The 26,879-nt window shown below is 40.8% G+C and overlaps 1 protein-coding gene across 4 annotated transcripts in view; it reads left to right on the top strand.

Moving 5' to 3' along the window:
* The window catches only part of CCHR1.PART1H18orf54 (chromosome chr1.part1 C18orf54 homolog), an 821,260-nt gene that overhangs the window by 254,033 nt on the left and 540,348 nt on the right, over positions 1 to 26,879 (top strand). For all 4 annotated transcript variants that reach the window (XM_044075106.1, XM_044075115.1, XM_044075097.1 and 1 more), the window contains one exon: positions 25,429 to 26,280. In XM_044075106.1, the coding sequence (XP_043931041.1) occupies positions 25,429 to 26,280 (852 nt within the window). The remainder of the gene's footprint in view (positions 1 to 25,428; positions 26,281 to 26,879) is intronic.

Genomic DNA, 26,879 nt, shown 5'->3' with positions numbered 1-26,879 from the left:
TGTTTGTTTTCTTTAACCTGTACCCTGGGGTACTTCTTTCCTACCATAGTTTGCAGTGCGGATGCAGGAATTTGAAGAAGGGGGGGTGCGTATGGAAAGTAGACCAGCAGGGGTGGGGTGGTAGTGGCAAATAGAAGGGTGAGGGCTGTGGAAAGATCACCTTAAACTACTCTGACAACGTGCATGAAAGACAGCAATATAAATTCAGATGCATATCATTGTGATATGGCTGTGATGGTAGAGGCAGGTAATTCTTTCCCAGCACACATCATATTTATAGGGAGTACCAGCTATTTCAAGGCATTCCTAGATGAGATATTTGGTTACCCATGCCAAGTCACAGTCCCTTTTAATGGCATAGCTCATATATACATTATGATAACCTAGCAACTAGTCACACTAGTCACACTGAAGTTGACATCACAACAGCAAGGACCATAGTAAATGTTAGTGGGTTTTGCAAGTAAATAATGATTTATTGAAAACAATGGGATTTAAGTAATTAATAACAGCACAGCAAGTAAATCCCCAAAAGAAAATACTCAGTTCAATTATAGGCAATGTGACATCTGACACATACAGGCAATGTGACATCTGACACATACATAATCTCACCTATTCTTCAGAATCTGAGTCTAAAATTCACTGCTATTACTTTGGTCTTCATTGTATTCAACTTGCAAACTGAGAAAATACCAAACTGATCTAAAAAAATTACCTAAAAACTTAAATAAATCATCTGAATTTATCAGATAAATTGTCAGCAAACAAAGAAATCTATTTTTTATACCATATCACACCATACCATACCATAGCATCATAATCATCAACCCCCCCTCCTTTTCTACATGAGATTGGGGTGTTGTGTAAATTCTCAGCATCTCTCTCAGTTGATTGCCATTTTCCTATCTCCTTCAACAATCATGCGTGTCACAGGTCACCTGTCACACAGTCCATCCATCTCTTCTTCTGCCTTCTTGTCGGTCCCAAACGTTCTTTGCCAAATTGTCTTCTGATTTCCTGTACATGTGCCTGAATCATAAGGATAGTTAAGCTATCAACATTGTGTGAACAACTGTCAAGGTACCTGTTACAAGAAAGTATCTTCTCAGAGTCATAAAAGGGGGAAAACATCATGGGGAATCTGGAAGGGTTATGTGCCCAGACTGCACAGTAACAGAGCTAATGTAACTTCTAGATGGGAATGATGGGTGATACAACTATATTTGCTTTGAATGTAAATGGGATGACTTACCCTATCAAGAAGGAGAAATTTACAGCTGTTCTAAAAAAAAGGAAGGGGCAAATATAGCAGCATTGACAGAAACCCATTTAGGTCATCAAGAGTATACAAAGTTAGTGAGATGTGGCTATATTCTGCAGGCAAGATCTATGTATGAAGGAGTCCAAATGAGGAGCACAGTAATTTTAACATCTGGTTCTATTCTGTACAAAATCAGAAGTAGGTTACATGATAAAAATGGTTACATAACACATAAGTGGTATGTAAGTGCAAAGTGCTCTTTATTAGGTCAAGTGGTCATCATAATTGCCATATATCCCTCCAAAGGCCCACTTCAAGGTCAGAGTAATGCTGGTGGATTCTGTGAGATATGCAGAGGGTGTGCTTTTCATTATAAGAGATTGGAATCAGATATTTGACTAGGAGAAATTCCAACAGTCATGGAAGAACATGACAGTATCTGTAGTGTCATCAAAAGGGATGTTAAATCCAGCTAGACTGGTTGATATCTAAAATGGTAAGACAACTGTGAAGGGAATAGAGAGTTTTCATCCCATTCTAATAGATTCAAATCCTGTCCTGATATAGGCAGGGAATATATAGAACTGCCAAACATATTAATCAGGTGTAGAATATCGTTGGTTGAAGAAAAGAGTTGTATTGAATGGTGGGCATTAAAGAAATGATGCATTGGAGGTTCCCAGCTTTTAAAATAAACTGGGAGGCTTTTGTTGATAAAATGAAATGGACTGTGCATCTTCATCTCCTCCTCCTTTCAGCTTTTCCCAGTTAGTGGTCACCACAGTGGAACAACAGTCCACAGAAAGATTGGCAGTGGAATTTTTTTATGGTGTTGAGTTGCCAGCCCAGTGCCCAACCTTCCACAGAAGGCACAAACATTCACACCTAGGGCCAATTTAGAATGTCCAATCGACCTACATGCATGTCTTTGGGAGGAAACTGGAGCACTCGGAGGAAACCCATGTGAATGCAGGGAGGACATACAGACTCCACACAGAAGGCACCCCAGCCCAGAATCGAACCAGGGAACCTCTTGCTGTGAGGGGGCAACGCTAACCATTGCACCACCACGGCTGCCCATGAAATGACCTGTGGATAACAAACTCAAATCTTTAGATAAGGTGACTGTTTGGGCTTTTGAGAATTGTAAAAAGGAAATAGCTGCAGAAATTAAAAGACAGATATGCCACTATGGCAAGCAGGGAGCAGAAGGCGTTCTATTACAAGATAATACAAGTGCTGTAGTAGAAAGGCAAGGAGTTGAATGAAGCTGAGAAAAAAAAAGTTACTAGAGTTACAACAAAAGGTGCAAGAACTGGATGACAGAAGGATACTTATGAATTGTGATGTGATACAGGGTATTCTCAAATTCAGTGTTGATGCGTCAGTCATTAGCATTAAGGCTAAGGCATGAACAAACTATATATGAAATAAGGGATTCCAGTACAGGAAGAAATGTTGGCCACCCCTCCCAAATATCAAGTATATTAGAAGATTTTTTTTACATCTCTTTACTGCTCTGACTGGAGAGACAGAAAGGTAGAAGTGCAGCAAGTTTTGGACCGACTGCAGCTAGAAAGACTGGCAAAACATGATGCAAATTCTGTCATGGAAAGGATATCAGATGAGGAAATAGAGACAGTGGTAAAGTAGCAAGACATCAGGAACTGATGGTTTACTGAATGAGGTGTAGAAACTGATGTCTAGCAAAATGATCAAGATATGCAGCAAGTTATTTAATGTGCCATTCACTACAAAACAGATACCGATGACTTGGAAAAGGACAATCATCTTATATAGGTTTGGGCATCACACTAGCTTCCTTTTACCCACCAACATACATTTTGAACCTTGACTATAAATTGTTTATATCTTCTATACTAGTGACTAGAATGAATAAAGTCATAGCAAATGTAATATCAGTAGACCAAAAAGGACCTGCCAAGGGAAGAAGAACTTCAGATAATTTGATTCATACTATGTTAATTTCATGGAATACCACTGAAGAGAACTGACCCGATGCCTTTTTATGCTAATATATAGAGAAGATATTCAACGGGGTCAAATGGTGTTTCCTGTTCAAGTTATGGAAACCTTGGGATTTCCCTTAAATTTGTTTGAGTTGTTGGAAATTTATATTAGATCAAAAACCCAAGCTAATATTATGTTAAGAGGGTTTTGCAACAACAAATGGCACCAGGCAAAGGTACCCTCTGTCATCCCTCCTCTTTTTGCTGTACATAGAAGCTTTGGCCCTTTGGATTACAATGTCCAACATACAGTGCTAGGCATTGGGTAATAAAAATTAAACATACTAATTACAATGACCTTGCCAATGGTTGATTTACATAAATTATGGAAGATGCTGGATAACTTCTGGCCCCTGTCTAAAGTTAACATAAAACACATGCTATAGTTATAAACCTCACAGAATCCAATCAATCGCAACTGCCAGGTATTTGAGAACATGATGAGATTAAGTATCTATGGCTTTGGTTTGCTGAGAATTTAGTGGATTCTTTCTGGAGATGATGTGCTATAGTTTTGCAGAAAATTCAAGACAATTTCAATAAATAGAGGTTATTACATTTAGACTTAGATCAAAGAATCCAGGTATTTTATATTTTTCTCAGGTGTTTTGGGTGCCTTTGGAGAAAAGAGACATTAAGAAAATAGACAGGTGTATGATTTTTTTATATGGCAAGTTAAGAGGGCTAGAGTGGCTTGGGACTTAGAGGTTCAGCTGTAGCAGATCTCTATCTACAAGCAGTAGTATTAACTTAATATGAAATGTGTCAAAACATAAAGTTGGTTCCATCTGTGTATCTCTTTTTGAACCTTCCATGCAGGTTCATCTCCATCTACTCTTAGGTTCAATTGCAGTTATTTCTAATTTTCATGTGGGCATTCTGACTCTGCCCTTATGTCCCTAAACTTTGCAAAGCATTTTTTGAAAGGAGTTTTTCTTCCTCAGACCTATATAAGAAATCCTCCTTCCTTGGGACCTAAATTTAAATTTAGTTCTTCTTTGTCTTTTTTCCCCGCTCGAACTGCAGCTTTCATCCTCCTAATTATTATCATGGAAAAACTCTCTCTGGGTGGCTATCAGCTCAGCTAGAAGAGTTTCACTCAGCACTTCAGTGCTGTCGTTCTCCCTATCTCTATATCTCATATGACAGAGTTTCCTTTACTAACCAACCCGCCCTTTTGCCCAAAGTGGTTTCAACAACAACAAATCCAATGCATTGACCCTCCCTGTCTCTTTCCCCGAGTATTCAAATAGGTCTGAACAAAAAACAACATTGCCCGGATGTTCATATCAATTGTTGCATATTAGACAGACAGGTACAATTCAGATAGGTCAAAATCTGATCAGGCTGTCCTATCTATTGCAGAGGAAAGGACTCCAGTTTGGAAGGTATCATCCAGATGGCTAACATCTCTGATTACCCTCTTGTTTATGAGACCACCTTTTCTTCCTGCTGTTAGAGGTGGGATTGTGTTACTACAGTTATGTTGTTATTTATATAAGCTGGGTTAGCTTACAAGCGAGATCTGAGGTACCGCCTAGCCTAGCATTGTATAAGGGGAGCCCCGCCTCGGGGGCCAACTCTCTCTCTTTGAGCTTTTTAAGTGGCGAGTCGGAGCAGGTCGTCGAACCCATCCAAGAAGAAGGCGAAAGAGAACTAACATTTATAGACTATGAAAAATGGGAAAAGCATTCACAGAGAGTAAGCTTAGGCAATGGAAGCAAGGTATTTTACCTACAGGTGGATCAAAAGACTTTTGGCCACAGATGTTAGGGCAACATGGCATTCTACATTGGGAAATTACAAAAACATAATATGGCTTAGCAGAGAGAGAAAAATGTTCCAGTATCAAGGTCTTACATGGCAGATAACATTTACTAACTGTCTCAAAGAAAAAAGGGAAGACTGGCCTATATTAATAAAATTGATAAATAAAATATGACCGTGTCTGGGGTCCAGACATATTGCACAGGAAGTACATTCACTGTCATTTCACTATGTTAAAAAGTGACAAAAAATAGCTACACTAGCAGAAGAAAACATAACTCAAAAAGAGTATGATAGTTTGGTAAGGATGTCTAGCTAATGTCAGTATAGGTTATTTTGCATGCCAAGTATGCTGGCTCATGTTTTTCTGGGATTGCCCCCACATGTTGAAGATGTCAAGGTAAAAGCCAGGAATCTTGGGAACATGCATCTTGGAGCCATCAAAGACTTAACTTAGTTCAAGTCTAAACATTTTAGATACTATTGGAACAACAACAACTAGGGGAAAGGACATTTCTGAACAAGGCTTTATTTTTTATAGAGGTGAGGAAAGACCTACCATGTTCTAAAACCATAGACAGTCATAGTTGGGTAATAATGCTATTAGCGAAGATATCTATAACTAGGAGATGGAAATCTCAAGATACCACTTTGGCAATGGAACTAAAAACTCTGAGTCACTTGTATCTTATAAAAAATGGGACTATGCTAACAAGTACTTCAGTAAGAATGATATTATTTGTATTACCTGTTTTTGAATATGCCTAATTATGCTAGATAACTATTAAGTGATCTGGCTGTGAAGGCCAAATTGGCTATATTTATTTGTAGTTGTAGGTTCTGTATTGGCTAGCTATACTAAGAGCTAGTTTAGAATTGCAATGGCAATTATTACATAAAACATAGCGCATTATAAATAAAAATATTTATCACAAAAAATATGAAGTACATAAACTCATATTCTGATGCTAATAATGCAGTGTAGGAGGAAGAAGGAGGGAGCAGGGGTTACAATTTGAAGGTGTTGTCCTTCTGATGAGATGTATACTGAGGGCCCATCTGTCTAAGTTATTGGTAATTAAGTTGGGGGTTAAGGATACCAGTGTACTTATTACTGTAGAGTTATATTTCGTATAGCACATCCTGCAACTCATGAAAACAAAAATGTGTAAACTAACTGCAATGTTAGTTGTTCTTCAGGAAACACAACTGTATTTGATGCCAGGAAGATCTGAAGATGGTGTGGTCCAGCTTCGATTTCTACACCTGGATCTTGAATTTTCATATTTTTTCAGTACTGACGATTTAGTGTAGCATGAAGGCAGTATTGCACTCCTGAAGTACCATGTTAAGATATTAAGGAAAGTTCAGATCAATCTGAATTGTGGATAACTCCTCAGACGTTAGGCTATAAAGGATCTCATTGCACCTGCTGAAATGGTTATGAAACTTTTCCCAAAGTCTTGGGCAAATTAACCCCTTTTAATCTTAGACATTCCACTTTGAATAGGCCATGCATAATGAGATTAAATATGTAAAGAAGCAATTGAAGTTTATAATCACATAAAAAGAAAAGTAAACTCAAAAAGAATAACTCCTCAGACAATTTTCTTTCATAAAGAAACTAGAATACATAGATCATTTCATTAACCCCCTCATGTTCTTTTTAATCAGTCTCCTACCCAGAAATGAACAGTATCTGTTTATTGCTTTTGTAAATTAATTTCTGCACCATACATCACAATCTAAATTGTCAGTATAACTGCAAATCATATTATACCATGGATGCCATGTCCTTCCTAATCATTTAACTTGCAATATATACTGAAACCACAAACAGAGAATGCAGCATGAATAGGTTCATAGGTTGATACTAGGCTATCTGCCCTAGGGCATTTATAAGCCTAGCCAGAGTGTGTTTGGCTTTCGCCACCCTTTTAGATTAGTTGACTGTGCCTCTGTATAATAGGTCAGAGAAGATAGCCCTTTTGAGGTTAGTTTACTGTGCCTCTGTCTAGTAGGGACACAGAAGAGATCCCAGGGGTAAACCTACGATCTCCCATCCACTCGTCAAAGATTTCTCTTGAAGAGGGTCATTGAGGGGACTCTGCCTAACATGGGTTGGGATTTTGTTCCAGAGTGAGGGGAGCCTCTGAGATATGAATATGTCCCTCCAGCACGTCCTATTTATTTCTGTGCTAAGGTTTAATTCCCTGGAGCGTGTAGCTCTAAGGGATTTGGATTTCTTGAGGTGGAGCATGTCCATTAATTCTGGGTTGGACATGGCTTTATACGTCAGGCACAGATGGCCTCTGAGTAGGCGGTAAGCAACTGAGTAGAGCTGGAGTTTCTTTAGCCTAACTGCGTAGGGCATCTGTTTGAGTCCCTTGATCCTCTTGGTGAGATACTTTTGGGGTCTTTCCAGTTGCTGCAGGTGTCTGGTAAGGTACATCCCAAATGGGGCATTGTGTTCAATTATGGGCCTGATGAGTGATGAGTAGAGGGGCACAATGACCTCTCTTGATCTAGATGTGAACCCTTTTGTGATAAGGTGAGCTACATAGAAGGTCTTTCTAACCACTTTGGCAACGTGATTGTCAAAGGAGAGATTGCTATCTACTTGGGTCCCCAAATCCCTAATTACTTCTTCTGTACTTAATGGATTACCACCTATGTGGTAATTTGTGGGCACTTTGTTTTTCCCAAAGGGGATGACTATGCACTTTTTGGCATTTAGCTTTAGTCCCTGGCTCTGGCACCAGTTATCCGTCTCTGCGAGACCCTTTGGAGGATGCTTGTGTCAGTCGGCGAGTCGATTATGGCACCCAGTTTGCAGTCATCGGCGAACTTGGTCAGCCATAGTCCTCCCATGTTAGCCTGTACTTCAGAGAAATATGTACCGAACAAGAGAGGTCCCAGGACTGAGCCTTGTGGGATGCCACTTGTAACTGGTTTAGAGTCTGACATGGCACCTGCAATTCTGACCATGTGGGTTCTATCATTGAGCCAGTTTGCAACCCATCTTGTGACATAGGGGTTGATATTTAAGCTGGTGAACTTATTTATGATGCCTGAGTGGGGTATTGTGTCAAAGGCTTTTGCGAGGTCCAGGTAGGCTGTGTGGACTACCTTCCCTTCATCTATGGCCATGGTGACTGTTTCAAAAGAAGTCGACCAGGTTCAAGAGGCAAAATCTGCCCCTAACAAAGCCGAATTGGGTAGGATCCAGTGTTTGGAGGTTCCCAATGTCTTTGTTTATGAGTTTCATGATGATACGCTCCATAGCTTTACAGACCAGGCTAGTCAGGCTTATAGGGCAATAGTTTCCGGGGTCTGTTGTGGCACCACCTTTGTGGAGTGGGACCACTGTTGCTGTATGCCATTCCTTGGGTACCTATCCTGTAGTAAGGCTGAGATTGAACAGTGACTTCATGTGAGGGTTCAGTTCTTCTTGGAGTTCATGTAAGACACAGCCCGGGACACTGCCCTGTCCCATTGATGCCGTGTTTTTTGCTTTGGAGAGGGCAGCTCTCATCTGTGCATCTGTGATGTCAGGGCGGCTACACTCTTGTTGGGATAGACATTTGCTCTTTTGGGGGGGAAAGGGGGGAGAAGTTTGCACTGAACCTGTCTGCCAGGATGTTGGCAATGTCTGTGGGTTCAGTGTATTTTTTATCATTTTGAACTAACTCAGAGCATATCTGGGAGTTGCCACCCAGGTTCCTGACATAACTAAAGAAGGCCTTGTGATTATCTTTAGCATCTTGTGCAATTTTTCCTTCGAAGCTGGCCTTAGATGATTTTATGAGGGTTCGTAGTTTCTTGCTAGTACTGATCCCTTTTTGGGATTTTGCTCTATCATGTAATAGCTTCCTCCTTCTGTTGTATAGCTTATTTATGGCTGGGGTCCACCAGACAGGTCTCCTGCCTTTGGAGGAATGAGTCTTGGTTTTATTTGGGATAGCACGATCCATGCATTCCTGTAGGTGTCCATAGAAAGCATTTGTATTTGTAAAGGATTCTGCAGTTTGGGCCGTATTTTCCACTGGCCCAGGGGCTTTGAAGGATTCCACCTCGGTTTTGAGAAGTGTGAAGTTTGCTTTTGAGAAGTTCTTCACCGTGGTTTCCTTGGCTGGGGGTGGGGACGGGATATGGATGTCCAGTGAGATTAATTTATGGTAAGATCTTACCAATGAAGGGGTATACCTCTGGTATGGAACATAGAGTCCCCATGTTGGTGATGATCAGGTCCAATATGTTTTCCCCTCTTGTGGGAGTTGTTCCATAGCATTTGAGTTTATAAATTCTAGGAACCGTTGGGCGAGGGTTTTGGGGCTTGAGTAGTGCTCCCAGTCTATGTTTGGGTAGTTGAAGTCACCCAATATAATGGTGTTTGGAGAGACCTTCATATTCTTCAGTGTTCTCAGGAAAGCCGAGTGGGGGTCCTGAGTTTGGGAGGGTGGTCTGTAGCAGGCTACAAACTGAAAGGCAGTTTTGCCCACTGTTAGTTGCACATGGATGGTCTCCGATGCTTCATGCAGTGCCACTAACCTGGAGGTGTGGGTTTCTTTGAATATGGATACTCCCCCCTCCTTTTGTGGTTCGGTCCGAGTTTTGGGGCTGAAAAGCATGGTATGAGGTATAACCTGGTAGTGCTGGGGTGCTGTTGGGTGCTTTGAACCAGGTTTCTGTTACTGCACAGATATCGATATTCTCCATACTGAGGAGAGCCTCGAGTGTGTGCATCTTGAGGTTTAGACTTCTGGCATTGAGCAGCATTACCCTTAGTTTCTTTTTCTTTGTGTTGTCTATGGAGGTGGGTTTGTCTTTTGAGCCTTGCCTAAAAAAGGCACTATGGGGATGGCAAGAGCCTTGGCCAGTATTCGAAAGCCCAGGGGTGACAGGTGCAAGCCGTCCCTAGCGAAGCAACATGGCTTGTCGAGCATGTCATCCCAGGCTGACAGACACTGGATCCCCTTTGAATGACACCAATACTTTAGCCAATTGTTAAAATTGATCATTTTGTCGTTATACTGTGGCATCATTCTTGGTGAGGGTAAGATGCTACTCAAGGTCAGGGTCGTACCGGCCTGGGCTACATGATCAGAGAGCTCCTCTATGTCTCATTTCATGTAGTCCAGGGAGGTACGTCTCAGGTCATTCACACCAGCATGGACAATGACTGAGTCATATTTGTATTTGCTTTGGAGTGACCTGAGTGCTTGTGTTATGTGGTGGATCCTGGCACCAGACAGGCAGCTTACAGTGACCTTCTCCTTGTTCAGCCTGGTGAGTGGGACGTCAGTGTGTCTGACAATAGAGTCACCTATTACAAGTGTATTAGGTGTGTTGTTTAGCCTTAAGGGCTGTGACTGTGTGGCACACTGACTTTGTGAACTATGTGATACGTGGGTATTGTTGTGGGGTAGCGGTTGCTTGGATGTCTGCTTTGGAGGTCTCTGCTGCTTGGGCAGATTTTTATTTAGAACCTCAGAGTATGTTTTTGTGTGTTTGTGTTTGGTTTTCTGTTGCGATAGGTCTGTGAGACTGGATTTGTGGTCTGTGTGGTTACCTTCTCCTCCTGACTGACTGCGCCAGTATTGGGTTGAGAGCTCAGCCTCCAGTTTGGCTATATAGTTGCATCTCTCACATATATTTGAGCTTGTTGGGAGGAGGAGAGGGTGGTCTGTGTACATAAGGCAGTTGTAACATTGCCTCAAGATTCCCAGATTCACCAGCTGGACTGGAGAGTAAACCCGAAACTGACTTTTGGACATGCCAGAATAGTATAAGGAACTACTTTTTGACTGATCAAAAATGACCAATAGGGAGCCAAGTACTTAAAGGGAGTATAAGAGGGTGTAGTGCTTTAGTTTATTAGTGCTTACTTATAAGATTACTTATACAAGCAACTGCAGGGCTTTAGAATGGAAATAGAGTGCTTGCTTTAAGATTTAGAACAGTTCTAAGGGAAAAAGTGAAGAGCAGACTTTGTGGAGCCGGAATACTTTAAACCTGTTTAAGCGGTGCTGCTCTATGCGCAAAATCGTGCAAAACCGCACAAATGTGGGTTCTAAAGCAGGGAAACTGAAAGAGATAGGAATTGACCCAGAGCGGCCAATAAGCTACTAGTTTCAGGGCTAAGACCACTCCTCCAGGGACAGATAGGCTGCTCAAAGCTCCCCACTCTCACTGGTGAACAGAGAAGCTTCCTCCTATCCAAGTAAGGACAAATGGCTTGCATATGTTCAGAGATCCACTAGGAAGTATTGTAAGCTGATGGAAGATCTCCACATGTTAGTTTTGGTATATCTACACCATTTATTGGCTATCCTTTTCATTCAAGACAGTAAATAAAACTTATTTTGCTATTGTAACACAATACATGCATAACGTATAAAAGACTTCCACATTTAACAGTTTACTGTCATTGACTTCCACTGTGTATGCCTTATTAGCATATTTAGTCATTATTTATGTACCATTACCATGAGAGTATGCACGCATTATAATAAAGTACATTTTTTTGTTGTGAGAGAGGCAATAACTTTTTTGCAATTCACTCTGAGTCCTCCCTGCGATTGACTAAACTTTAAAAAGACATGCAGGTAGGTGCGTGAGTGTGTGTGCCTTCTCTGAAGGTTGGGCTCTGAGCTGGCAACTCGACACTGTAAAATCTACTGCCAATCATAAGAGGACCAGTGATCCACTGTTGCGACCCCTAACTGGGAAAAGTAGAAAGACTTTTTACTCTAATAGTTACAATAAAACAGACTTTGCATAGTGTTTGAAATTATACATATGGCAAAACTTGGTCAAACTCATTTTAGAGTCCTTTATTAGCAAACCAGCTATATGTACTGAAAATGTTATAGTGCCTTCTGTATTTGCCAAGTATAAAACTGCCATGGACTTTATTAACATATCTCAAGCATTTCAGATATTAATCACTTTATATACAGTTCTGTAAAAGTTTAATTCTTGTAACAGTGAACATGAAGCCTCTCAAAAATGTTGTGCTATATTATTAAAAATCTGATTTGCTATTCTTTTTTCAGATTATGTAATGTACAACATGAGTTAAAGAAGTCAGAACCATGTAGTATGCTTAATCTGATTTTTTTCCATTCTGGGAATATTGCAGAATTTGACTAAGTCTGCAATTTCTAAAGCAAAAAGGAATGCCCATGGAAACATAAATAATGCATTCAGTGAACTTATTTTTCATATGCTGAGATTTGTATGTCTTAATAAAGTAGAGTAGTCGGGCAATTAGTGTGAACATTAGTCATTAAGGATTTTAATAAAAAAATCAATCCAGCTTTAAATGTTTATTACTGTGATAAACTATTCCCAGAAGTACAAAATTGTGTTTTTATTAGGATTTTAATTGTTGCACAACATTTTGTGACAAACTGGTGCTTGAACAATGGGAGAAGCAGCTAGCATAAATACCTGTATGATATGAAAGAAATATTTGTATAATATGAATGATATGAAAGAAAAACATAGGAACACAAAAATGTTTTACAATAGAGGAAAAAAGGCACATAAACAAAGAGATTAATAGAAGTGAAAGAAAGAAAGTGAAAGTTGAAGCAGCATGAAATCTGCTGGAGGAGCTTTTAATGAATTTTGTCTGATTACTGTGTGGTATGTGTGGGAATGTACAGCATGAGCCTGGCACCCACAAAAAGAGCCTTCCAATTGATAGACAAGTGATGCCCTATAGTACCAGCCCTGGAATATATTGTTCTACATAGAAAATGTCGGTCAGTTAAGTTGTATTAGTATGTGTTATTTTTTAAATCTATATAGTTTTTGATAAAAAAAAAAAAAAAAAAAAAAGAGTTCCTCTGCCTAATATTTGAAAGTTGCTGTAGGATATGTAACTGCCACTGAAGGAATTATTCTGCATACAAAATATAAATGCCATGAAGTTCTTGAACAGATCATTTACAAAGTCTCTTCACACACCGACATTGACTCACACACACTTTTTCATACAGAAACGAGCGGTTTCAATCACACACACACACACACACACACACACACACACACACACACACACACACACACACACACCTTCTCTCAGTCGAATGGCCATGAGCACACAGGCGCACACACACTCAAGCACTTAACCCTTCTCTCTTACAAGAACCGCTAGCGTAAATTCCATGTGCGATTGTAGAATGTGTTTAAATCCGCATTGGTGTGCGTGCATGCGATGAATGTATGGTCCTCCTTAAAGGAGAAAAAGCTTTCATCGCAGAGTGAAAGATTTTTTTTTTTTAATTATTGAAGCCTCCGGGCCAACCTACACCTGTAAAAGTGGGAAGGTGCCCCCCCCCAGTAGTTACAGCACCCTTAGCCACATTTAAATGAACTAACCAGGATATGAGGATCAAGTCACCTGATTATCACCACTAACTGCATTTCTGTGACTCAGAAAAGAAATAAAAAAAATAAATAAATAGGACCTATATGATGAATGTAGCAGTAAAGCAGTAAACAAGGAATGGTCTCGGCTATATACAGTTTTGGCAGTGCAGTTTTATATTTCCGATTTCAAAAGAAAACTTAAAAGCTTTTCCTTTTTCTGGTGCCAGGTTGTGTGGGTTAACAAATAGGGGGAGGCGCGTGCCCATGCACCAAGGCCCTAAATCTGCCACTGGTTGGTACTTTCCCCTCTCTTCACCTTCCTTTACCATTGGTAATCTCTCCTACCATCATTTGTAGGTTTCTTCTCCCTTTCAACTGAGTGATTGACCATCATTTGTAGGTTTCTTCTCCCTTTCAACTGTGTGATTGTGTTTCTTGCCCTTTCTAGTCCTATAGTGGCAGATAAATCCAAATCGACCACTGGTTTTAAACAGTGTCAAGACTGCGGCAGAAAAAGGCCTAATTCGAATGTACTTGACAAATGTTTATACTGCTTGGGTGTTTCTCATCTTGATGTAGATTACGCTGTCTGCCAGTTCTTCAGTAACAGAGCCCTGGTGGAGCATAGAAATTAATCCTTAAAGGGCTTCTTAAGGCCCATTTTGAGGAAGCATTGTCCAAGGTCAACCAGTGTCTTTAGGGCTCTGGGGCAATATCTGCTCATTCAGTTTCTATGTTTGCATCAGCACCGACATCCAAAAAACATAAACACCCTTCAGCTGATTCCTCTTTGTGCATTCCGAAATCTTTGGAACCATAGATTTCTGCTCCAGAGTCCTCAGCACCAACCACTACCTTGGTGCCATTGATGCCAATCATGACATTGACTTCAGTAACTACCCCTATGTTGGCACAGGCTATTTTAGTTGCCATGTCAGTACCTACATCTCCTGCGACCCCGCAGCTCTTATCTTCTGCCCTGGTGCCAAAGACCAAATCTTTCTTTCCACCCAGGACTACATATTCTCTATCAATTGACCCCTTTCTGGGTCATCTCCCTAGCCCCTTACTAGAGAGACGTGAATCCCCCTTGGGGTTGTCCACTCGCTCCACCAGAAGTCTTTCCAAAGTTGATATAGTGAGTTTGATGGATCAGTTTCTGACAGCTAGGGGTCTTCCTCCATCTTCTCAACCCCCTCCCCCTTCTGGGGCAGGGGAATTCTCTCCCAGTACTCCCATATATACTCCTCTGACCTCTTTGTAGGCTTTAGAGCTCTCAAATCCATCCACACAGACTCCTATGGTCTCTGTGCCCATATCATCTTTGTCTTTGGTACCGGGAATGGCTCTGACTCTGTCTTCTGAACAGACTGGTCCCCAGGATCGGGCCTCCATCTGGTCTGGAGGGTTTGAGTTGACTTCAATTTTTTTTATTCAGAGCTGGCCTTACCAATTCGAACTGTGCCAGCTGTGGGCCGTTCCTCGGCTCCAGCTCTGCAAGTGGGTCTCTCGGGGTGGTGACCCCAGTTCAGAGTTTCTCAGTTCTGGGCTCCCATTCCTCCTTAGGGGGATTCCGCCTTTCAAGATATGAAGAGAGCCTTGGCCACCGCTTCTTCCCAGGTGGCTTCTATGTTACTGGAGTCTCACCCCTTGACCCCCGCTTACCCAGAGCAACCATCGACCTGCGTACCTGGACAGCGAGTTCCAAGCATGCAAGACATACTGACCAAGGGTCACCCCTCTTCCGAGTCCTCTTCAGGTATTTCCATGGAAGAAGTCCCTCGGAAGAAATTGTGTAAGAGGAAACACCTGCACTCCCCTGGAATCCTTCACTGAGGACATGGATTTTGATGAGGGGGAGGGTGCACCCCGGTCACCCCCAGAAGACATAGTCTTTGGGCTTCCAGTCACCCCCACAGTTTATGGATCTCCAGAATGTCTCCAATGACTCTTCCTCTGAGGAGTCTGTGTACTTGCAGGGCTTTGGAGCTCACCCATCTACTTCCTGGGTGATTCCTCCCGCTGACAGTCTCATTAAATTGATTGCTCAGTGGGCTTGGAAGGCCCCTGACTCGATAGAACTGATTTTCCAGAGACCAAATAAAATCTTTCCGCTCCCAAGGATCATCAGCAGTGGGCGAAAGGATTAGCAGTAGATGCCATGGTGGTAGCAGCTGCCACTAAAAAGGAACTGGCTGAGGAAGTTCCAATGTTGATCCCCTCTAACCAGGAGTCGAGGGCATTGGACAGATTTGGGAAGCAGGTTTATGCATCATCGACCTTTACCATTAGGTCCTTGAACTTTTTGGCATATTTTCCTAAGCTCTAGAGGGATCTGGTCATGGAGCTGTCAGATACCCTAGTAGGAGATGTGGGGGTCCAAGAAAGTGACCTCCCATTTAGTTACCGTGGAGTCTCTCAAATTCGTCCATGATGCTAATTGTACATGTAGCCGAAGGGGCAACCAACTCAGCAGGTTCAGGTGTTGCAGTTCGACGATGCACTTGGATGTGACTGTGTGAGTTTGTGGAGCCATTCACGTCTTTCTTCGTCAATGCTCCCTTTGACGGATCCTTCTCCTTGTTGGGCTCCAAAGTTAAGGAAACTCTATCCATCTCCAGTTGGTATACATTTTTCTACTCCCCAACGAGGCTACTCCAAGAGTTAGGAAGAGGAATGGTTCAAGAAGTCCCAGAGGCTTTTTGAGGACACGTGTTACGGACTCCCCTTGGGGCAGAGGGTGGAGTTCCAATTCATTGTGGAGGCAAAGTTGGCCCACAAAACCAGGATTCCAGGGAGTTTTCCTCTGGATAACCCTATCAGCGGTCCTGAAATGAGGCCTGATTTTTGCTTGCCTCTGGAGGCAGTCGGGAGAAGATTTTCTTTGCACCCAACAGCCAGGCAACAAATAACCACAGATGCCTGGGTGCTAAAAATTATTTTCAGAGGTTATTTTATCCCCATCATTCTTTATCCAAGAACTCAAATAAGACTCCCTGATATTTCACCCAGTCAGAGGGACCAAGCAACCTTGGAAATACAAAAGCTGCTAGAAAAGAGTCATCCAAGACCAGATAGGATCTGGATTTTACTCCAGATTCTTTTTAGTGCCAAAAAAGACGGGGGACTGGTGACCACTTCTAGATCTCAGCATTCTAAACATTTGTTAAACAGTCCAAATTCTGGATGGTCATGTTTCAGTCAATACTTCCCTTTCTTGAGGAAAATAATTGGGTGTGATCTGTATATCTTCAAAACATATATTACCACATAAAAATGGACAAATGCTCAAGAAGGTTTCTCCGCTTCCAGCTAGGAGCCAGTCACTGTCCTTTGAGGGTGCTGCCCTTTGGTATTACCACAGCCCTCAGGGTGTTCAAATGTATGGCAGCAGTAACAGCTCACTTGTTACTGCACGGATTCCAGGTGTTTCAATATCTAGATGACTGGCTCATCACCGCTTTCACCATGCATCTTCTGCTTCAGGTGACCAAATTCCCCCTGCAATTGTTCCTGCAACTAGGAATCACAGTCAGCTTTACAAAGTCTCAACTGATGCCCCTCTCAGGATATGGAATGTATTGGAGCTCGTCTCAACACTCTCTCTCTTGTATGGCTTCTGTGCCTCCCCACAGGCTACAGAGAATAAGATCTCAAGTTTATTCCCTTCTGGGCTTAAACAAAGTACCAGCCCTGCTAGTGCTTCAAGCATTAGGGTCCATGGCAGCGGCAATCACTCTGGTACCACTAGTGAGATTTCACATGAGATTACTGCAGTGGCTTCTTGCGGATCAGTGGTTTTTTCTAACTCATCCAGTGAACCACCCCATACTTATTACATGTCGCTGCAAAAAGGACCTGTACTGGTGGATAAAATCTGATCAAATTCTCTTGGGCCACCCTTTTGTCCCTTCTTACCCAAAGGCCATAGTGACCACGGATGCCTCCCAGATGGTGTGGGGAACATTATCTGGGAAAGCTGGTCCAAGGCACTTGGTCCTTGATAGAGGCCAATCTGCATATCAATGTTCTGGAGCTGAGGGTGATGCTACTAGTGTTGCAAGCATTCCACTCTGCCCTACCTCAGGGAACAATTGCAATTCAATCAGACAATGTTTGTAGTCGGGTACATCAACAAGCAAGGGGGAACCAAATCCTATCCCCTGTGTCGAGAAGCCCTTCCGAGTATGGCAATGAGCCATTGCCTCCAACCGCTTTCTGATAACACACATCATGGGGAGTTCAAACGTGATAGCGGACAAAACTAAGCAGATGCATTCTACTGCCTCACGAGCACTCTATCCCAAGGTAGCGAAGAAGATTTTTCATCTCTGGGGCCAGCCTTGCTGTGACCTTTTTGAATCACCCCAAAACAACAAGTACAGAAGCTATTTTTCCCTCATGCCCCCATTAGAGGCAGTCCCCGAGAGATGCACTTCTCCTTTATTGGCCCCCGGGTTTCCTATATGCCTTCCCCTTCACTCTGATCCCCCTTTTCCTCAAGAAAGCAGCCAGGTTGAGAACAAAGTAATCATCATTGCACTCTTGGCCTCGACAAATTTAGTTTTCCTTCCTGTGGCCTCATCTAGTTCACTGTCCATAGATTCTGGACCTAGCTCCAGACCTTCTGTCTCCACCTCTGGGACTGGTGCATCCCAATTTTCAAATTCTGTAACTGCTTGGTTCCTCCAGTTCTGTTAGTCGCCAGGCATAATGACATTCCATCCCTAGTACGAAGAATTTTGCTGGCATCCCATAAACCATCCACCAGGAATCTCTACCTAAGTAAATGGAAGAGATTTTCAAACTGTGCTTGTGACAATGGCCTCGACCCCTTTTCAGCCCCAGTGAAAAAAGTTTTAGAATTTTCTGGCCATTCTTTTTGGTAGGGGAGCTTCCGCTTCTACTGTTAAGGTCATTCTAGCAGCCATCTCTAACTTTCATAATGACTTTGGAGATCTGACCTTAATCTGTCACAGACTTTAAGTTCTTCCTCAAAGGAACTATCTATTTAAAGTCCCCATTTAAGGACCCTCTACCACCATGGGACCTGACTGTTTTGCAGTCACTATTAGCTTCCCCCTTTGAACCAGCGGCTACTTGTGACTTGAAGTTCCTCTCGGAAAATGCTTTTACTTATAGCTGTTACCACAGTGAGACTAGTTTCCAAATTGCAAGCCTTATGTTCAACCCCCCCTTACTTAATTTGCCATCAGGATAGAGTTGCACTTGGGACAAATCCATCCTTTCTTTCAAAGGTGGTTCGAGTCCAACATTAATCAGACTATAGACTTGCCTATCTTCTTTCCAAATTTTTCTAATAAAAGTGAATATTGCTTACACCTCTTAGATGTTCACAGACAATTGTGTTTCTGTCTCAACAGAACTAAAGAAATTAGGAGTCAGAACAATTTATTTGTCCCCTTCTGGTGCAACCTTAGGAAAATCTATCTCTAAGGTTACCTAGTCAAAATGATTAAGAGATTGTATTTCCTTCATTTGTAACAAAAAGAACCTAAATCGTCCAATGCTGGTGAAGGCACATTCCTCTAGATCTATGGCTTTTTCAGCTGTCTTCCATTGTAAAGCTTCCATGAGTGAAATATATGCAGCAGCAACGTGAGCTGCTCCGCATACCTTTAATACTCATTGCAAATTGGATACGGTCTCCAGGGGAAGAGCAGCCTTTGGTTCTATGCTTCTTAGGAATATCCTTCCATAGGGCCACCCAGGATCTAAAGTAGCTGGGGACACTGTTCCATCAGTCAAGAATAGATGAAGATTGACAACATCAGATAAAAAAACTATGTCTTACTATAATGTTCCATCTGTGTTGTCTATCTTTATCTATTTTTGGCATCCCACCCTCCTTTCCCCTCATATGGATTCCTGGTGGAGAGATGTGCTGTTCTGGGTCGTCTGTTAGGTTTTTTCTTGGATATGGCTTCCTCATTTGGAATTGGTTTCTTTCTGTTCTGTAATTTTGCAAACTCAATCTGAGGTACTGTGGAGAGGGGCATTATGGATAGATTACTAGCTCAAGAGTTTTTTTGCTGGTGCGAGCTATATAACGTCCGGCTCAGTTTTGAGTATCGGAACTGTAACCCATCAGTCAAGAATAGATTAAGGTCGACAACACAGCTGGAACATTATGGTAAGAGAACTTTTTTTCTCTTATCTAAACAAACTTAGTTATTTAACTCTTGCACTACCATCTTTTTTAACGTGTTTCTTTTTCAGCTTGCACATTGCCCTACACATTTCTTCAGTTCTGTAATGTGCTTTGTGATAAAGCACTATAAAGGTGAGTTGAAAGTTAAATGAAATTGTGTAATGCTAAAAGTGGGTCTTCAGATGCCTTTTAAAGCCAGCTGGAGAATGGAACTGGGGCAGTGAGATCTCAAAGGTTTGGTGCCTGAGGACAAAACGGCAAGCTCCTGATGTCCCCATAGCTACTCCTGGAACTACCATCAACTGCATTGTAGAGGATCAGAAAAGTAGACGTTCTAAAGTAGTTGGTTAGATGACCCTACCGAACCAATTGTGGCAAAACACAGAAATGAGTAGAAATTTTTGTTTTTAAGACATAATGGCAGCATATCACTTAAGATAATGTTTCACAAAATGCATAGCTTTCAGGCTTGATTGCTTTGGAAATATTTTGTATCATTATGTATTTTTTTGCCATTATGTTAACACATTTTTTCAAGGTTGTATACATAATCTGCTGCATTGCTTTTAAAAAAAGGGATATTTTGTATATAGCTCAGTACACATTAGCAATGTATGTAATAATTTAGGGTCTTTATATGAAATCTCCTGCAGGGATTCATGAAATCTAGCACATTCACCTGAATAATAGGCTCCTAGGAGGTTACTAGGCTGGCAGTCCTCACCTTTACAAGCCTAGCCATGTTAATCCCAAATATTCCCATTTGTTCTTTTTTGGTAGTTTGCAGAGCATATTTATGAACAGAGCAGGTCTGTGATCAACACCAGCTACTCCTGTCTATGAGGGACATGGGTACCACTCCAAGTACGAATTTGCAGTCTCCCATCCAATTCTCTAGGTTACTTTTGAATAGGGTTAGTGAGGACCTCTGTTTTACGTGTATAGTAAGTCTGTTCCAGAGAAGTGGCAGTCTCTGGGAGGCATATCTATCTCTCCAGCATATTCTGTTAATGTCACAGGCATGGTTGGGATCACTAGAGTGAGTGAATCTTGTGCCATTTGACTTGGGGATGTGCAGCATTTCCATTAGGGCAGGGTTGGAGATTGCCCTATAGGCCATGCACAAGTTACTTCTCAGAATCAAACCTTGTATCTTGTTTCTGCAAGGTAAACACTTTAACCATTATGCCAACCCCCCCAACCTTAAAACATTTAGAACTTCATCTGCAGTACAGCCCCACACTTAAAACTGCTGAATCTTGCTTTTTGACTTGGTGAGGATGCAGTCTTCTTGAGACTCAAGCTAACAAATAGGGTGATTATGCATAGCCACATTCTCTGCTTGAGAATCAAATTTGGTTTCTCCTTTTTTGAGTAAACTAATTGTTTGAATATCTTTGCCTGGATTGTAATCCTTTTGTATGTCTTTTGAAAATGTGTGGCCTTGTTTTTATGCCTTTTCTTCATTTGGCAAACTCTGCAATTGTATAAATTTGTATATTTTACTACATCAAATCCACATTCTTACATATACAGTTGCCACTACTGCAAAGCAAGTATATGGAAATATTTTTGAAGACATTCCATAGAACCATAACCAACTTTGACAATTTCGACACTTTGAAGGTAATTTTTTTTTTTTTTTAAGAGAAAGGCCCCTACTGGAATTTTAGGAGCAAGAATTACAAGTTCATAGGTAAGTACTGGACTAGCTGCCCTTGAGAGGTATTTTAACCCTAGCTAATTTCCTTTTTTTGTGCTTGAATTAACCTATGCCACTTGGTTAAAGATTGGCCTTACCCAGCCTGTGGTAGATAAATTATATATTTACCCCTAATGAGAATAACTAGGATTATACCATAGATAATTTAAAAGGACCCATGCATGGGATAAAGCATTTAGGAGCTGCCTCTGTCCCTTAGTACAGGGTGCAGCATAGGGTCAATTTTCTGTTGCCTATCCTTAGATACAAGTTGTGCTTGAATGTGGACAGGGCCGAGCTTTGTTTTACATGGATGAGGAGTCTGTTCCAGAGCAGCAGTATGCTTTTCGAGATATACCTGTCCCTCTAAACCATTCTGTTGATGTTGCAGAAGAGGTTTAGATCCCTAGACTGAGTTTTTCTGATGCCATTCAATTTGCTGATCTGTAAGTATTGGGTCGGTGAGTGCTTAGTATGCCAGACACAGTTCATCTTTTAGTGGTCTCTAGGATATCTAGCATAGTGACAGAGCTTTGGACCCGGTCCATATAGGACAGGTTGTTTAGGCCTTGTATCATTTTAGTAAGGTATCTGTCTGGCCATTCCAGTTGTTGCATGTGTATGGACAGATGTATGCCAAAGGGGACATTATATTCAGTGATTGGCATAATGAGGGCAGAGTAAAGGGGGACAATGGCATCCCTAGATCTAGATACAATCCATTTATTTGTAAGCTGTGTAATATAGAAGGACTTTCTTACAACAAGGGACACATGTTGGTGAAAATGTATTTTATTTACTTATTGTTAATTTATTTATTGACATTTGTAAATCAGGTTATTCCAACTGAGCCAGGGACCCATTTTCAGTGGAGACCTGAGAAGAAAAGTTCCAGAAGTATTGCATATTTTTACAATAAAAATCAAATCAAAAATAAAAATGAGTAAAAAATTAAAACCGCCATGAAACAGAAGAAAATCAATGGTTAGAGAATATCTGTACATAGTTTGTTAAATAACAATTGGGTCTATATTAGAACACCGAACTTTCAAAATTTCGAGTTTTCTAATATCGACTATTTTCAGCAAACGGTGAAAATATCGAAGAAACAGAAAACCGAATTTTTTCCTAGGGAAAGAATTTGGTTGTCCATTTCTATTGCTTCGGTATTTTCAGCGCTGTGGTGGAAAGTTACGGGTCTGGTTCAGGTAAGTGTGTGATTGTGTGGACGTGAGGGTTATGGCGGGTTAGGTGAGTTAGGGTTAGGGCACTGGTCAGGTAAGTGTGCGATTGTGTGGACGTGAGGGCTAGGGCGGGGTAGGTGAGTTAGGGTTAGGACGTGAGGGCTAGGGCGGGGTAGGTGAGTTAGGGTTAGGGCGAGTGTGAGGTGACACTGCGATAGTGACGGACCTTGGGGTTAGGGTTTGGGTTAAGGTTAGTGGATAGTTTAGTGGTGTATGTATAGTTTAGTGTAGGGTTAGGTGTAAGAGTTTAGGTGTATGTGTGTGGATTTCTGTTTGTTTGGTGTGCTTGTGTTGTGTGTTTTGGAACAACAAATTTTTTCCCTAGGAAAAAATTTGCTGTTCTGTATATTTGATGTTTTAAATTTTCGATTAATAGGGTTCGATATTAGAACACTCTGAAATTTTGAAAGTTTGGTGTTCTAATATAGGCCCATAACAATTGACAGATCTAGAGAATATCACACATGAAGTACTTACAAAACAGATAAACCATTCAGTTCAATTTTTTTTAAATAAAGGTATATATGAATATATATGCTATAGAAGTGAGGGGAGAGGGAGGTGTAAAGGTATATGAGGCAAGTACAAGGAAGTAAAGAGTAGATCAAGTGGAGGTTAGACAAGGGCAGGACCATGTCCTCTGAAGAAAAAATTTAAGTTCTTTTTTGAACAGATGTTTTTGATGAATACTGCATATGTTTTGAGGGAGAGAGTAACAAGCATGTGCAACAGAGTATTTGTAGAGGGACTTTCCTATATTTTTATTGGGTTTATATGTCAAGGAGGTGTTTGCTGGAAGTACAAAGGTGACGATAGGGGTTGTAGTAGAAGACTAGGTTGGAGATGGATGGGCAGGAAGAGGGGTCATTCAGGACCGTGTGTAATGTGAAGTTGGGGTAGAAGTAGTTGTTTAGAGAATTCTGGCCATTGGAGTGATTTAAGGGCGAGACAGTGGTAGGATTTATAGGGGAGATTAGAGGCAAATCTGGCTACTTTGTGATAAGTTTGCTGTAGTTTAGTGATGAGTGAAGTTTGAACATTAGTAAGGACGGGCAGCATAGATAAGATGGAGTAGAAGGGACTGAGTGAGGGAAGGTTTGGAAGAAGGTGACAGAAATTTCTGGTTTTGATAGAGAAGGAGTTTCTGGTGGGTCTTTTTTATACATTGTTTGGTATGAGTATTGAATTTTAGTTCATCATCAATAATTACTCCAAATAGTTTGTTAGGGGGTTCTGGTATGATGATGGTGTTGAGAGAGGTGATCGAGAAAGAGGGTTTGTGCTAGGTGAGTGTTTTAGGGAAGAAGAGAAGTTTATTATTTATTTATTTATTTATTTTTTTGATTTGGTAATAATTGGTTATCAGAGAGCCAGAAAAGTTAGGTCACTGTCCACAACAACTGTTCTAATTCTTAGGGAAGTATTGTTAATGTGGTCGTTCCCTGGGATACATGACTTCCCAAAAGATACAGTTATGCTTTATTTGTTGTTTAGTTTCAGTCCATGATTTTAGCTTTAGTTATTTATTTGGTACATAACCATCCTGCAGGATGGCAAAGTCATTGGAGGATTCAGTGATTGCTCCTAGCTTGCAATAGTTTGCAAACGTTGCCAGCCAGAGCACATTGGTATTTGCTTTTACTTCAGTAAAGTAGATGCCAGACAGGAGAATTCCCAACACAGAACCCTGGAGAACTTCACTGCTGACTGTTATCTTTGTGGAGGTAACTTTTCCCCTATTTTGATTTCATGCATCCTGTCTGTGAGCCATTTGGCAATCTAGTAGGTGACATAGGGGGTTTATTCCCAGTTTATTTAGCTTTTCTTCTATGGCTGAGTGAGGAATTGTGTCAAATGCTTTGGCCAGGTTGAGGGATGCACTGTGTACAGTTTTTGCCTTCATTCATTGCTTTGGTGCCCTTTTCAAAAAATCCATCAGGTTTACTAAGCATGACATGCCTTTGTCTAATCCAAACTGAGACAGGTCCAGTGTTTAGAGGTCCCCATGTCCAGACTGATTAGTTCCATGATGAGGCTTTCCATGTTTTGCATATGAAGCTGGTCAGACTTGTGGGTCTGTAATTGCATGGGTCTGTGGAAGGTCCTCTTTTATAAACCTGTATGGAGGTTCTAACTGAACAGTGTTAGAAGTGTGGCCAAATTGTGCATCTTGCTATTTAAGATACATCCTGGGATATTGTTAGGATCCACTGATGCAGTATTTTTAGCTTTTGATAACACTTTTTTTAAGACTTGGTTTAGTGTGATAGCTGGAGGGAAGCCATTTTCAGGTATATCTTGGGAACAGACTGAGGGAAGAGATGGTAAAGTTAGAGCTAAATTTGTTGGCCAGTAGGTTCGCTATATCTTCAGTCTCAGTGTAGGTAACATCATTCAAAATCAACTCCACATTGGTGCATTGTGGTTTTGAGATTACAAACCATAACTAAAAGAATATGCCTTGTGACTACCTTTGCCCTAGGTAGGTATGTTACCATTAAAAAACTTGGATTTAGTGGATTTTATTAAGCTCCTGAGTTGTTTGCTTATTTCATTTGATAACAGCTCTAATATTCTGGGAATTACTGTTGTTATTTTTGGTCAAAATTAATTTCTTTTTTTGATCTCACAAAATCGTTACACCATTTGACATGCCTTGGCTTAAAGCTTATTTTTGATTTTATTTTTGTGATGTATAAAATGTCCCGTTTAATGGCTTTAGTTGCCTTTGTTGACAGTAGTTTAGTTTTTCACCTGGATAGAACTCGCTTTATTACTGTTGAGGGCCAACTACCAGATTTTTAATTTGTATGGCATTGCTCTTTATGATCAGCTTTGAGGTAATTTTATTTTTCTTTGCTTTTCAGGTTCACAAGACACATTTTCTGCAGAGGAATTGGAATTTATCCATCAGCCTTTGAGAAAAGGACTTGCCAGTGACCCTGACCTTGTTAGTCTTACAACAGATGACCTTTTGGCTTTGCCTTCTGATGGTTCCTTGCCTATTACTCATACTTCAACATTGAAGACCACACCTTGTCAAAACTTTAATCATGATAGAAAAAAGCCTATCTGTCCTAGGCAAGAAAAATCATCATCTCTTTGTTTGTCTAAGAAAAGCCACATACATTTTGTGGAAAATTCTGCTACATTAGACAAGAAAAGTCTTAGTAGTTTATCCCATAAGGACTTTGGCTTGAAATATAGTATGGAATTATATGGACATAAAGGCACATCACCACTTGTTCCTCCATTTTCTGCAGGATTAGAAAGTCATACTTTGAAATTAAATAATGTAAGTAGTTACCCACGATGGATTACTAGTCAAAAGTCAGACTTGGATGTTTCTGGAATAACAAGCATTCCAGATCTTAGTTATCCAGTATGGTTAAACGAAGGAGAGTTCCTCTCTGATTCAGATGCTTACAATGGTACATCTACATCTCAGAAACAAAAAGATTGGTGTTCTCATGTTAAGACTAATTTTAAGTCTACTTTGTGGGCAGAGGAGTTGGACTCTGAAATCAGCAGTTCTAGTCATGATGATGATGTATTTGGCTCATCTGATGAGACCCAGATGTTAAGTGGTAGGAAGCATATTGAAAATGACAGATATTTAAAGTCTGGCCAGTTTTCACGGACAGTTGGTGTTCCTGAGCTAAAAGAAAACTTCTTGCATAAAGATTTAAATGACTTAGATTTCAAGAAGTCTTTTGAAGGTAAGTATATGGTTTTTTGAAGTATGTTGCAGGTAAGAAATTCTTCCATGTCTACAGCAAGAAGAGAGCGGCATTTTTGTTGCATGTTATTGAAGACAGTGCAAATGCAATCAAGTTACCAAGTCTCAGTGCATTAACATCTATCACTCCTATACTTAAGAATAAGGGCAGCTAAGCTCTGAAACACAAGTATGTTTTATTGATGCATTACACAAAATAATCTCAGTAGTCCTGTCTAGGTATGTTACTTCCGAATACCAGGTTGGCATTTATGTGATTTTTATCATTTGTTTACAGTTTCCAACAGACTATAATAGTTTTTTCATGTACAGACATACATCATTTTTAGGTCAATATTTTGTTGTAGAACTGTTTTTTTAATTGTGTTTTTAACACAGGGTAGTAAAACCAATTCAATTGAAACACAAGTCTTACAAAATAGTTTGCATTCACTGACTGTTTTACTTTTAGAATTCTGTAGTACTTCATTGGAAGTCATTTTTATTGGCTGTTTTGTTTTCATATGTCTTTATCTACTTTGATCTTGCTTTCAAACACGTGTTTTGATGAAGTCCTGAATGGGGTTTAAAAACCCAAAA

Source organism: Protopterus annectens, chromosome 1.part1 (assembly GCF_019279795.1).
Source record: "Protopterus annectens isolate FY-2018-M chromosome 1.part1, PAN1.0, whole genome shotgun sequence".
NCBI lineage: Eukaryota > Metazoa > Chordata > Ceratodontiformes > Protopteridae > Protopterus > Protopterus annectens.
This window is presented reverse-complemented; position numbering and strand designations above follow the sequence as displayed.